Source organism: Euwallacea similis, chromosome 17 (assembly GCF_039881205.1).
Source record: "Euwallacea similis isolate ESF13 chromosome 17, ESF131.1, whole genome shotgun sequence".
In the NCBI taxonomy this organism is placed as follows: Eukaryota; Metazoa; Arthropoda; class Insecta; order Coleoptera; family Curculionidae; genus Euwallacea; species Euwallacea similis.
Window position 1 is genome coordinate 4026355 of NC_089625.1, and position 14600 is coordinate 4040954.

At 34.7% G+C, this 14600-nt stretch overlaps 1 protein-coding gene across 2 annotated transcripts in view; it reads right to left on the reverse strand.

The window, feature by feature from the left end:
- LOC136414372 (ribosomal protein S6 kinase alpha-5-like) overlaps positions 1 to 14600 on the reverse strand; it is a 42776-nt gene that overhangs the window by 10489 nt on the left and 17687 nt on the right. For both annotated transcript variants that reach the window (XM_066398356.1, XM_066398355.1), the window contains exons 4-5: positions 11182 to 11297; positions 6059 to 6253 (exon numbers count right to left, since the gene is read on the reverse strand). In XM_066398356.1, the coding sequence (XP_066254453.1) occupies positions 6059 to 6253; positions 11182 to 11297 (311 nt within the window). The remainder of the gene's footprint in view (positions 1 to 6058; positions 6254 to 11181; positions 11298 to 14600) is intronic.

Here is a 14600-nt window from a genome sequence, read left to right on the forward strand (position 1 = left end):
TCTATAAAACTCTAAAGAGCAGAACTTAATGACGAAATATTTTCATTATTCCGGACTCTCGTGCTTTCTTTTCTTTGGCGATCCAGTCACATAAGAAATCTCTTTGATTCGCCACCCTAATCCCTCTCGCCTCTCCGCATCAAAGCGGACATTTTTCTAATCTTCATTTCATATTGCCGCACGAAATCAAAACACACACGAACTAACTGCATTTACAATTATTTCATTGAGCCACCATGAAAATCACCCAAAAGCGATGCCACAGTTACCAATCTCTGATAAACACAGACATCCATAACGGGTTTCGTGCATGTAGAAGTTTATCTTGCGCACCTGTCATTGGCTTAATATCACCTGAATATCAACTATCAGCCTTGTGCAGAAACAGGAACTGGAGTCTACACACCTCGTGGTCATTGAATGCTATTTTTGAAGTATTAATGGATTTGAGGATAAATCACCAAAGTACAACAATAGGAGAAAAAGGACGTCCTGAACTGACATTTGCTATTACGGAGAACGAACAATAATTACAATAGAAACTTGAAACAATTTAAAAAAGGCAGAATATCATTCGCAATTTATAAGAAAATTGCTCTTAATGCCTGTCATTAAGCGACAAATGAATGGACTTATTGAAGACTTTGTTTGAAAGCCCCATATTTTGCAAGCATTAGTCGTTTTGTAAGCAATAAGTGGGTTTGCGCAGTTGCCTCGCAATTATTCTAATTTATCGATGTTATGGGGCAATGTCGACGAAGGTTAGGGAAGGTCAGTTTCATGTTTCTAATTGTAATTTTGCCTAGAAACTTGTCATATGGTAGTAAATTACCTCTATCAAGAACTATTAGTAGAACGTAGGCTGGGTTTTTCTATTTTATATAGTACGGGAGCTTTTTGGCATCGGCTCAATTTGGTGAGTTATGATCAGGACTGTACAGAGTGTCACCAATTCTACTTTTCTCACAGCGACCTGGGAGACCGTTAGACATACAGAGTAGATGAAATGGAAACAAAGTTTTGCCTTTTTTATAAGATAGGTATTGTTTATTTAAAAAAAAAACAGATTTATTCCGAATATATACGAGAAAAAAGCAAATTTGTTATTATAAAAAATATTCAAATTAACTACTCATGCCATTAAACAATTTAGTTTGATAAACTTGAAGCTTGCTGTGAAAAAATTAAAAACATGGAGAACCTTTCATACTGTCAGCTCACGCTGCTATAAAATTTTTTTGTCTTTTCTGTGGCTTTTTTCGAAAATCCTGAAAGTCAATCCGCGGTTTTTCTGCACTCAAAAATGAATTCCATGTCGCAGCCCGGAAAAAAGCGACCTGCAAAAGTAATCTCCATTTCTTTTTTTCCCCCTGCAATTTCGGCCGGGGCACAACGTTCCGAAATCGCAGTTTTCGATCGGAATAGCTGTGTCTAATTTGTTTAAATTTGGAAAGATACTTCACAACTTTGCCGCCATTGTCCCTCCAGTGGTTCCCGAGATTCCCCCGTTAAAAATAGAACTTGTGGTATAACAACAGATTAATTTTACTCTAGGTCGAAATTTATGTCACTGCCGCAAGATTTTCATAATTCAAGCAATATTCACAAATCCGCTGAATAATTCAAAATTCTTCCACCCAATCAGGACGCCTGAATTTTTAATATCCCTTGAATTTAGCGTATCCGTGCAATTAAGTTAACGATATTATTTTGTGCGTTCTATTTAGACACGTGTCACGGACTTTCTAATCTGGCCCGACAATCGACAAAATCAATAACAATTCTAAAAATTTAAACGAAGAAATTCGACCTTCCAGGTGTTTAAAAATCACTTAGTACCGAATCGGGTAAATATTGACTAGTGCAGTTAACCCACATAGTTTCTGCAAGGCTGCGCTATTTTGGGGAAAAAACTCGGTTTCGAGGCAGCCTTTGAGGACACAATGAGGTCGACAATTCCCCTTTTAATTAAAAAAAATAATGCAGCCATTAAATGTTCGGTACGAGTTGGTCGCAATGATGATGTGCAAACGTTATTAAGTCATGACCCAGAAACCCACATTCCGAAAGAACGTCTGTGTGAGTTAGATAATTTAACGGTCGAAAGTAAAATTTGAAGGTGGATGTGAGAAGCAGGTGACTTAGCTCATGGGATTCATCTGTAGTTTTACTGCAGGCACGTGCCATTTTTTTCAAAAGCCGAGAAATTTGGCACGCAATACTGCCAAAACACACTCCATGAAATTGCAGTAAAATAGTGCTAAATTTAGCGGAAGATTCGAGGAGGAGGAGGAAGAGTTGAAGGCAATTTAAGAGTGTTTTTCAATGAGGGAGTTTCATTAATTTTGTTGCTTTTGCAATGCCAGGAGACGGTTTGCCCCAAAAACCCGAATTTTCCGTGGAAAATAGACTTTGGTGTGGGCTTGTATCGATTATGATAATACATATTTATGCATAGGCGCCGGCCTTTGAATTAATAACTGTGCCAGGGAGTTTGTTTAGGTTTTTTCGTTTTGTTCCCTCGGTAATATGTTTTTACTGCAAATCTATTTTACAGCCGTTCACCCTGCTTTCCGCACCATACAAACAATGAAAATATTTCCAAAGAAAAAGACAAAAAATAAATAGGAGACTGAATAAATAATAAAATTAGACTGAAACTGGCAAAAAAACCTCAAGGAAAAGTTGAAATTTTCAAGATGTATTTCGATTTAATCAATATGTATATGAATATGGCTCCTATATTGTACCTAAACTCTAATTAAGTTAAAGGTACCTCTAACGTCAATAAAACTACCTTCCTCGAAATTTAAAAGAGACACTCATTAATAACATGGGACTTTCAAAACTATCCACCATCTCCAACAAAAATTCCATACTAAATTAATAATGATAATTGCAGGAAAATGACCAACCAATTATGATTGATTTCTCCTTCGTCCTTCAAACCTAATTACAAAATATTTGAAAAATATTTGACGTTGGAAAGTTTCGCCAGAAGAATGACGAAATCAAGGAAATACTCCTTGAAGTACAAGCCTTAACATTATCAGGTAAACGTTAATAAAATTTCCTAGATCAGGGGCAATATTTTCAAATTTTACGAGTAAAATATTTCTTCAAATGAAAATGGTATAAAAATGCATATGTATGTGCATGTATATGTGGGCCAAAAAACAATATCCACATTTTATTTTTTCATATTTTTCATATTTCTATATATATTAAAATTTTTTATTTACATATACTATAATACAAGTATACATACTTAAATTAATTAATATTAGACTAAGTATTTCTAAACGAAACCATAATTCTATGAAAAATAGCGTAATGGGGTGTGCTAAAATGTAAAACATATTATGACTAAAAATTTATTTTCTTCTTTTAAATAAATACATTTTTGACAGTTTTAAGGCTAATTGCCAAAGTACTACAATAATAGAAAAAATTATTTATTTCAGTTTAATTAATCTTATTTTTGGAAAATCACATGTTAAACATCTTAGCACACCCACTACTTTATTTTTTCAAGATTCATAATTTTCTTGCAAAACACTTAAATGTGAGACTAATTTTAAGAAACACTCTGCATACAAATTGCTTGTATCTGAGACACATGTTTCTTCAATTATTAAGAATTCACTGTCATGACTCAAATTATGCAATAAATTTAAAAGGTCTTTGTACGTTTCGTGCATAAAATCAATGTCTTCAGTAACGCATCATCTAAACTGCAGCATTTTCAGAGAATGCTTGTTAGTTCGAGTCTAAATATCAACAAATAATAAATCCCCGCATATTTTCCGCATAACAAAAGTTGTTTTGTCCCAATTACAAGGAATTGAATGACCGGAAAAGCAAGGAAAATATGAAAATAAGTCCGGCACACACGAGCCCAATTGAGGTCAGAGTAGAGACCGAAAACTGCTCCGTTACACTTGCTGGCATGCTTGTAAGTAACAGTACTACCCAGTACTGTCGTAACACTTTTTGGATGTAAATTCACTAGTCTTCATTAATGAGTTCCCATCATTCGTGCTTCGCGTTTCCTTTTATTTTGGCTTGCTTTTTAATTAATTATAAGTATAGTCGAGCACAATGGAAGAACACTCCTGCTGTGTGGCTTCTGGACGCACGTGCCTGCCCTAGATTAAATGACGTAGTTTCAAAACGTGCCCTGGAAAGTTTCAAGTTCAGCGGGCACGTTGCATTATTGACGCAATTGAGCCATCTTATCAATACATCCTGTTCAAACATAGAATTTCTCCAAAACTTGGCCAACCTTTTTACCGAAAAAAACCTGAAAAAATCCACTCGTTCCGCCAAGCTCGGCATTGGGGGCTATATGAAGCAATGTATTGGCGACACACTTCGATGGCCTACTTTTGGCCACTTGTAAGAACTTGCTTTTTCTGTTTCACGGCATAGTGGAAGCAAATCATGTTACAGCTGATTATGTTTGGTGCCTTCTAAACACATTCTCATCACATTCATGTGCTTTAAATATGTTCGCTTATGTCATGGATTAGTCCAAATTTTGCCGCAAATAAAAGTCGCTCTCTGTATTAAATGTCAAGGAGGAGAAATTTTGCATCTTGTGCTCGCGTTTATGCGTCAAGTTGCTTCAAAATCTTTCACCAATCTGTGCAGTTTCTTGCGTCATTTTGCTATATCAGTTACGTGTTTCATTGAAAACAAATTTTCCTGTTTATGTTGAACGACGTGGCGCACGTCGTAATTGCGTTTGTTTTCGTGATAATTGTAAAAAACCACGTTTATTTATTATTATTGTTATGCGGGTAATTAGAATTTTCACCTTCATTGCTGCCAATGGCAGTTTCATTATTTGGTGTATCAAAGCAATTAACGACCGAGCAGATATCAGAAGGCCATTATTCGATAACGCGATGATTTAACATAAACAGACGCCAATGAACGGTTTTCTTTCCCTCTTGTGAGGTATTCTTGAAATCTGATTTTGTCACCCTTAAATCAAACGAAAAAGCCTGCCAAGGTGGTAGGTACCTTTAGGACGGACACCTGGGATTTCACATTATCCTCGTGTTTGTTCCGGTAGCTCTTCTGGGTAAATCACCTTGAGATATTCGCTGTTGCAACTATGTAGTCGGGTTGATTGGGTACCAGAGAGAAACCTAACACGTGCCTTGCACCCAGGTAGAGATTGGAACCCGTTACTGACACTCAATGCTCGTTACGTAAAACCATTTAGTACTTAGTTGTTAATAATAATATTCATAACGATAGTGGTGCATGCGGTACAACATTAATAATACTGCGGTTTACGCATATTACGAGCTTTTAACTGTTAGATTAAATTGCTTATATTTATGGGAAAACCACTAGATTTCCTTAATTACCGCGCCTTAGAAAAATATGGAATGGGTTCAGTGGAAAAGCAACCAAGAGAAGCGTGAGAAGAGGTTTGCGGGTACTTTGTTTCATGTTAATTGATCATTGGGGAAGCGGTACTGTCAGTCTAAAGAGTACTTTGGCTTATGCATATTCACTTTGCCTATTGGCCTGTAAGTTGCAAAGAGGATGTATCTTCGTTTTGCCCAAGCTTTAAAGACAAACAAATACATGAATTCTTAATGTTTTTTTAACCTTATGAATCTATATCAAACAAAAACTCAGCTCCCGATTCAAAATACTCCGTGAATGAAAAAAGTTCTGAAATACGTAAAAATATCATTAATCTTTCCACTAAAAATTACGTCAAGAATAACGATGAAAGTCCCCACTATAACTTAAAAATACTACAAAGAAGTTTAAAACTAATGCAATTTTGTTTACTTCTTTACGATTTTTGTTATTTTTATGCTTTTGCACTAACTTTTAACATGAAGAGCGCCAGAAACTTGAGAAGCGATTCATGACGCCATCACCGATAAACTCCATTGTGCTTTGATATTTACTACCAATCATAATTTGTTATTTGCCCGAATAGATGTTACGTTAATATCTTTTACTTGTCGTTAAAATAACTCTTTACATGCGTCGGTCGACGTATGCCCACATGAAAGCAAATACTTACGATATCGTGCCCTTGTGTGTCTCCCTTGACAACTTCAGGCGCCATATACTCGATGGTACCGCAGAATGAGTAAGCCCTCTGCTCGCCGTCACCCCTTGACAATTCCTTGGACAGTCCAAAGTCCGTCAGTACTATGTGGCCGCTCTCGTCCACCAAGATATTTTCCAATTTGATGTCTCGGTATATTATGCCCAACTAGAAAGTGAAAGCAAACAAATATTAGCCAACTATATGAAATCGGTGCATTTGAATGCAAAAACACTTTTAAAAGCGTAAAAACTATTGTCATAATCATTCAACATCAAACTTCGAAAACTAAAGAAATCTTTGCAATTTTGTCTACCTAAACTTTCATCTGCGACCACTGTTGATATCGACCTATGTCTCAAACATAATTAACTACTACGTAGCATATAACCTTCCTTTTCTAACACACTATCGTAAAAAAAAGACGAGATATACGTTAATTCACTACTTAAGGTAACCGGATTAATGTCAGAGTTTTTGCTTCCATCTCAGATCATATAATAAACAAAGGTACTATGTGGTAAGTGGCGCTGAATGTGGCTTGATCATTGACATTAGCCCAGTGGTGGTAAATGAGAGTTCTACCTGTAAAAAGCATTTTTTCATTTACAAAACCGAAAACAAATCAAAAAGATTATTGTTTATTTTCGGTTTCTCGTAGCTTAACTTCAGTTCCTAAAATTTTGGACAAAGTTTACAGGTCGGGGCTACAAATTTTACTTTTTTCCCCACCACCTGACTATCTTTCCACCTCATAGAAAGTTTAATGCACTTTTCAACAGATTTGAAATCTGTTTCCACAAGGAGTTCCGGTTAAACTTCGCATTTTGTTTAAATTCCAGAAACGGCCGGAAAGTTTCTAATTTCAAAATCTTCCTTTCATGGTCTGAATATGGTAGAGATATGGGCATTAAACCTATGGTGTCTGCCATTCGTGCCATTCAAATCCAGCCGGGGGCAGGTCGAATCTAGTGGCACAAGCAACAGCTGGCAGTTTTTTCTCGCTGTGGCGATGTGCATCTGTTTCGTTGCCTGACGAGGCCATCGACGTGTAAAACGGTGGCAAGCTGATAGGCGTAAAGATGTTGCCAAATGTAGAGAATTTTAATTTTGTAATGCTATAATTGTGCGTCAGGTTCAATAATAAATTAATAGACCGGATGTTTAAGTAAGATTTGGTATCGACAGTGTTTAATGCATTTTCAGCTTTCCAATTAATAAACAATAAGTTGTTAAAAATATGCCGTATAAGTGCCATGACAAGGACATGTGCAAATACAAAGTTTAAATCTCCAGTTCCCGATAGCGATGGCATTGGCGTCCGCTCAAGGTTTGCTCTCCATTGCAGGCACGTGTGTGTGTATCGAAATCAGCTGTTTTGCTAGTTAGTCTGTTGTCTAAGCTTATCGAGCTGCGCACGACAAGTGTGTCGAAATATGAAGGACACGAGGCTCGCAAATGCAAAAAAAACACGCCCATGCACTCGCAAGATTTTTCTGGTCGCAGACGTGTAGGGTAAAGACCAGCCGGGGGTTTTTGTACCTCTACACCCGAGAAGGGCCAGGTGTTTATCCCGTATACGATGATCGCGTGAGGCAGGTTGCACCCGGTGAATAAGGTGAAAAGAAACCGAGAAAGAAACCTATAACAGTCTGGCCGGCTTTGGGTTTTACCTGGTGGATGTAGACACATTTTTACGTTCGAATTCGTAGTTTTAGAAGCGGAAATAGAGGGAAAATCGCTTTAAAAACCTATATTATATAGTATTATTGATTTTCCCTATTAAACCGATTTGAACTAAAAACCGGTTTGTCAGCCTAAGGTTTAAGATCGTTTGCCAAAAATTTCAAATCGTCACACAGCCCTGCTTTTAGTTGTGTAACTGTTAAGATTTCTATTAAACGATACGCTACTCTTCAAATATATTGTATTTCTTTTTATTGCGTTGGCATTCTTTTTATTGCGAATATCCAACGTTGCACCACTGTTTTCTCGGCCGAATCAGGCCATTGGTGATAAGAAGTATTCTCTGTCCAGTTCGGATTATCGTAATTTTCCAACTTTACAATCGCATAATTCGCTTCAAAAAGTTCAACTAACCTTCTAACTGAAAAAACCATTGCCAAGCTCAAAAGAGCCTAATTTTTTTACTGCAGTGTGCCACCCTATGATGTATGTGAAATATAGCTCATTTTTCAATTCCGACAGAAACAAAGACTGTTCAAAAATTTATTTCTGAGTTGAACCTACCTTCACCTTTCCATATATAAAAAAAAACATTTTTGTAGACTCAAATACCTTTAATTTCAACTCAGTAAAAACACTTCCCAACCTTCATTTTTCAACTAAAATATACCCATTTAGCCTCACTTTTCACCTCCAAACAATTTTGTAAGTTGATTTATCCTCACTGTCAATACCTAAAACTCATTTTAACTAGTTCAAGAACGCCCACTTTTCAGCTCAAATATATTAGTTTTTCTCCCATATTTTTAAATTCGTAACAAATTCAAACGAACTTGTGAGTTGATTTATTCGCACTTTTCAACTCCATAAAAGCATACATTGGACACAAAGATCTTCAGTTTTGACCTTCGAAACTAATAGTATCTGTCTAGAATGGGGGGAGGGAAGGAGGCTGTAGAAAAACTATAAATAGTACTGAAGTTTTTCTACTGGAAATTTTATTAGTTGTCTCTCAATCTCTATCAAAATAAAATTTCAACAAAAATCAGAAAAAATTCTAGAAACAGATACTTAACTAACGAAAACTGCATAAAAAACATAAAATGAAACTTTCAAAATTACCATAAATCTCTAAACCAAATATATAAGTTGGATTGTTCTCCTTTTTTTCACTTCAAACAGGCATATTTGTAGAATCAAAATCCAGGTTTTTAACTGCGACAAAGCTTATTTCACTTGAAAGAAGATCGGGTAAAAACCAGTTTAACAAGTTCAAGAGCTCTCGCACTTTTCAATTCAAATATACCAGTTTTAATCCAATATTCTGAGCTACCAATTTCCACTTTTTATATGAAAAGAAAACACATTGAATAATCTCAAAACCCCTCACTTTTCAATTCCAACGAATTATTATTTATAAACGATTTCTAAGTTAATTTATACCTTTCGAGTGTAAAAACTTTACTTCCTAATTTCAAATATAACTTTTCAACAATTTCGTATGTGTGATTTCCTTTTAATTCAATTTTTTTTTAATTCTTTAAGTTCTCGAATTTTGAGGTGAAAAAATACCTAAATTTTAATATTTTTTTTATATGTTCGTATCTTTTAAATGAACTCGGTACCTTTTTGTATTCTATTCAGAAATTATTGGTAAATCTCGTTTTTTTGAGTCTCTATATATGTTTTTAATATTAGAAACGTTGAGATTCTGAGTGAATTTAATCCCCTTTTAAGATTTTGCTAGGAACTCTCTTGAAAATTAGCGTATTTAATTTGCAATTTTAATCTCTCTAAGGACTATAAAGTTTACGTGTCCGGTTTATAAGTAAAACAAAAACTACTAGAAATCTGGTCCATTAGTAAGATTTTTGACTATTTCCTCCCAAAACTCACTCCATTATTCCATACCATAATTGTCAATCTCGAGTATTCCTGTTCATAGAGAAATATTAAATTCAAATACAAAACATACAGTACGAAATAAATATGAAAATAAGCATAATTTTCATGTATGCCATACAAAACGAAATTATATTACATCAAAATTAACTACAATTCGTTCTATTTATACGGATTTTGCTAAATCGCTGAAAACACAATTTTTAACTTTGTCAACAGTAATAACAACCAAATATCTAGCGTCATAGCAATATCAATAAAATATTCACCGAAACTACCATAAAAATAACACATTCATTCAGTCAGTGGTTGCTGAACGTCAAGAAAATGAAATTTTAGTAGTTGAAAAATAGTTAAAATTTCACGTGGCTCAGAAAACTAATTTAGTGTATTGTCGTGGAACACTCTGACAATTGAAAATTTTATTTTTAATTCAGATTTTCACCATCACCTTAACTTAAGGTCTTTCAACCTTCCAATGTTACAAAACTAAATAACGTTTTACCAAACCAAAACAATTTGTTTCTATGCATCCTGGCACAAAAAAACCTTGCACTTTTCTCCAGCTTTTTTTCTATAAATAATTAACATAAACCCACGCACAAAGTCAAAATCGATGTAAATAACCTGGACTAACCTCCATATAACCTACTCTTAGGAACAGTGACTTTTCCACGTATTTTTATTGGCGAAAAAATTATAATTAATATAATGGCACTTTGGAGTGTAAATTTCAAGGTTTGATATCTCGTGCTTGCTGATAAAGACTAAAATTTGGATATTAACATTATACTACACGAGATAATAAAAAAAATTACTACTAAGCTTCTGTAAGTTAAGCTTTTAATATCTCCTAACCTTGGGGTTTATTTTTGCCCCGGAGAGGGTTATGTAACATTTAGTAGTCAATGCAAGTGATGTCGCATAAAGAATTTTCATATAAATAGTTGCGTCAATAATAAAACTGAAGCACATAAACAAATAAGTCTAAAATGGCTACCTTCGAAGCCACTTTATTATTCATTTAAGCCAGATTGTTGACAATAACAAAGTTGATTGTTATTAACAAGAAATGTTTGTGATAGTGGCAACAATACACGGTAGTTTCGATTATAGTTCCGGATAAGATGAAAGATGAAAAGCAAATTGGTTTATCAACTTTAATCTGTTTTGGGCGCAGCAATAGGCCAAATTGCTGAAATTAATAATAGAGATTAACAAGAGGGGAAAAGGCTTTGTTCGCAATTGCACGTGTCCGGACACGTGTTTCGAACTCGATAAGGACAACCAAAATTTTTCTCTATACTAATTTTTTCTCCTAATATTAATTTTAATAGCAACGCAAACTCGGAAAGGACAAGGCCGATCATGCCGTATTTTGGCAACTCGGCAAGGTCAATCATACTGATAACTCCTGCCAGCACTAATACTAATAGCAATTAACGTGAATTAGTTTAAAAGGTCAGTTACGGGCGTAATCGACACGAGTTTCCTTCGTCAATACTCACCGCATGTAGCTTCTCCAAAGCCAAAATAATTTCTCCTATGTAAATGCGAACTTCCTCCTCGGTGAAATGTTCTCGTTGATACAAATGAGTAAACAATTCACCTCCAGCTACATAATCTGTAATTAAAAAAAAAATTCAATACGAAAAATGACCTCTATTATTTTATTGATGCTAAATTTAGCCGTGTGTTTCAGCTCGAAAACAAGCGCAATTTGTGCCCAAAGAACGCAATTCCTCCAAATAATTGTTTTTATTAACGCCTATGTGGAGTAATGAGGTGTTTACGAGTCGTAGTTTGCAACCAGTTAATGGTCTTTAATGCGCTTATTACTGAATTCAATTGAATCTCGATTTCACGCGAAAAATACTGTGGAATGCTTCGTTGCAACATTTACCGTTTTTATTTGGGCTATTTCATGAAAAGAAGATAATGGAATATCATAAATTGTAAAAAGCGTGAATAATACATCAAAAAACCAAGTTTGAATGCGACGAAACTTATTATTGATGTTTCTTTGACATCCTTCAATGTGCTTAATAAACATACTTTGGTAAGAAAATAATAAATTGGTCGAGAACCTCCCTTCTACTTGTAGGTTCTACACATTCTGTTTGGTGCTCTTTTAAGTTCCTTCAACGTGCGCCGCATACTTCCTTTCTAGACTTTGTACCTCGGCATTATTCCGAGTCTTATTCCTTTAGTAATGGGGTTTTCTTCTGGCTCGAGGTTTTTCTATACGTGATGGAATATCCAGACATTCACTTTTCTTCTGCAGAAAATCACGTCAGTATATCAAATTTTGCTCGTGTTAATTTTGTCCACACATTCTACAATACTGACAATCTATATCTTCTGATTTTTGGTTTTATCGTGCATATTCACATTTCCCTCAATAGACGATTTATTACAAGTGCGTAGTAGATATTGTACTAGATATTTATATAACACTTTCTCCAGAAATACATGTTTATTCCAATTCATTTCTATACTTTCATTTCATGAGATTTGTTCATACTGCTTTAACAATTTCGTCAATGCAAATACGTATACTTTCTTCTGATTTGTTCATAAAAAAATCATTTCCTTCCAGAAACCCCATTCTGTACTACGATCGGGAGTAAAGCGTTCTCCAGGCAATTACATGACGTCAAACTGTCCTATCTTAACAGCTCTCTTATATAAAATTAACAAACTCATGTCATTTTACATCCTCTTCTGAGAGATTTTTTACTGATAATCAAAAAACTCTCGTTAGATTTTGGCATGAAATAATACCCATTTTCCTGGAAAATACAAAATGGAAAATATTCAAAGTCCTTTTATTAAGATTTAAATGTGCCTCTTAAGGAGTAACTAAAAATCGTTAATTCTTGACTAATTCCAGAACAATTAATAAAAATTGTCGCCCACTTTCACGAATTTCTTTTCGACTCTGTTTTGGTGAAACAAAGTCTTTGATGTTGGAAACATGATGGGTCTTTATACAAAAATGTATACACTTTTATTTCTCGATTTAGTTCAAAGAAATTCGAGAAAATTGTTACCTTAATGGACCCTTTTCTAGCACTTGAAATGCTCTAGTATGTTATATAGAGGTGTAAACCGAAATTTTCTAAGGTAGACCAAAGTTTTTGAGGAAATTTCAAAGACCTTTAATGGATTTTTTTCTAACGCTTAGGGCTGCGGCCTAATACGACTTTAATTTCTAGAAGAGTAATTTCATACTTTCGAATGCGAATGAAGGTGTTTAATGCGCCTCTACATTTTTATATACAAGAGCTTTAGGTGTGTTCTTGTTTTGAAAATTTGAACTTACAAAGGGCAGAAACTTGCGGGACTCAAAGTCTTTTTCTACTTTGTATCTGCTTTTGAAAGCGCTCAACTACTTACACTTTAATTATGAAAATTAATTTCCTTTCAATTTTAAGGTAGCAAATCTGAATGACATTTTTCGAATTCTGGACTTAGCTTAGTTTAGTGTTAGTGGAGTTCGTTTGAAGTCTAAAAATGATCCTAGTTTTATCTTTATTTCAAGCAGAATGCGGGGAAAGCCAACTGAACCAAGAATTTAAATATTAATTTGTCTTTTGAATTCCGAGAAATACAGCGATCATCTCATTCAAGTTGCTACAATTGAAATGCATAATTAAAGACACTTTTATGCCAACATTTCTTGATATTCCAAGAGAATTTAATACTTAATTTAATTCAAAGAAATTCATGACCATATTGATGAATCTACTTGCAATCATTGAAATTCGGGGCTGATAGGTTTTATTCGAGAGTGGAAATTAAAAGGGAATGTCTAATTTGTTTCGGCCCTGATACGCCTCTGTTTTCCAGAAGTTTTTCCTTCTATTCTAATCGATATTATAAAGTGTGCATATTTATGAAGAGGTTCATTGGCATGCAACCCTCGATTTCCAATAGGAAATTTTGCATTTTGTACCGATGTTGGGAATTTTTCAAGATTCTCGTAGGGACTTAAAAAGTTATTACAGTAAGTTTCCAATGAGACATAAGGATAGTCTAAAAGTTTTCTATAAGTGTTAGAAAAATGTTCATTATTCTTTAACCCTCCATATGTAGTTGTACGAAGTCCCGAAAAATCAAGTCAATAGAAGTTTTTATTTTTTTTTAAGTTAGTTGGCATATTCGCGTATTTTTTATGGATACATAGATATTTCTAGAAGTTTTGTAAATATAGTCTAGTATCTACACCGCAGAATTATTATAAAATTATTCTGAGACATATCGCGAAATAATCATCCATTCAAGGTATTAAATCAAAACTCGAAGAGAAAGCGCACATGAAAGTATAAAGTGCCGTCTCACTTTCACTAGTGATGGCGAATTCATCTTCACAAGCCAGTACCAAGAGCAAAGTAAGTGTACGAGTCAAAATTTATTGCAAAATTTCAAGAAAACTGCGACTACTTAACATTTATTATTAAAATTTTCTGCCACAGTTGTTTTTGTCCAATAGTATCAACTTGAACCAATTCGGTCACAGTCCCATAAAAGCGGTACCAACTGGGCCATAGTATTATGACGCAAGGTTCCCAATAATTTCTTTTGTGTTTCTTTGCGCAACGACCCGATATTAGGCTCGTTAAATATTTGACATGATGAAGCCAAATTAAATAACTGTTAATCGAAATTCCTGAACCAGATTTGGTGCCTAAAAGCAGCGAAAAACAAGAAGTAGATAAATTTTTCATTAATGGATATAATTATTGTGACCCCTAAAATGGCTCATTTTGGAACTTTTAACTTCGAATCCTAGCAAGGCCATCCCGTGGTAACAATAGATAAGCTAGCGAGGTCTAATGAAGTGGTGAAGGTTGTTTTTTATTTTCCGTAATCTTAACGATCGTTGGCTGCCATTTTTTCCCTCATAATAGATATTTAAACCATT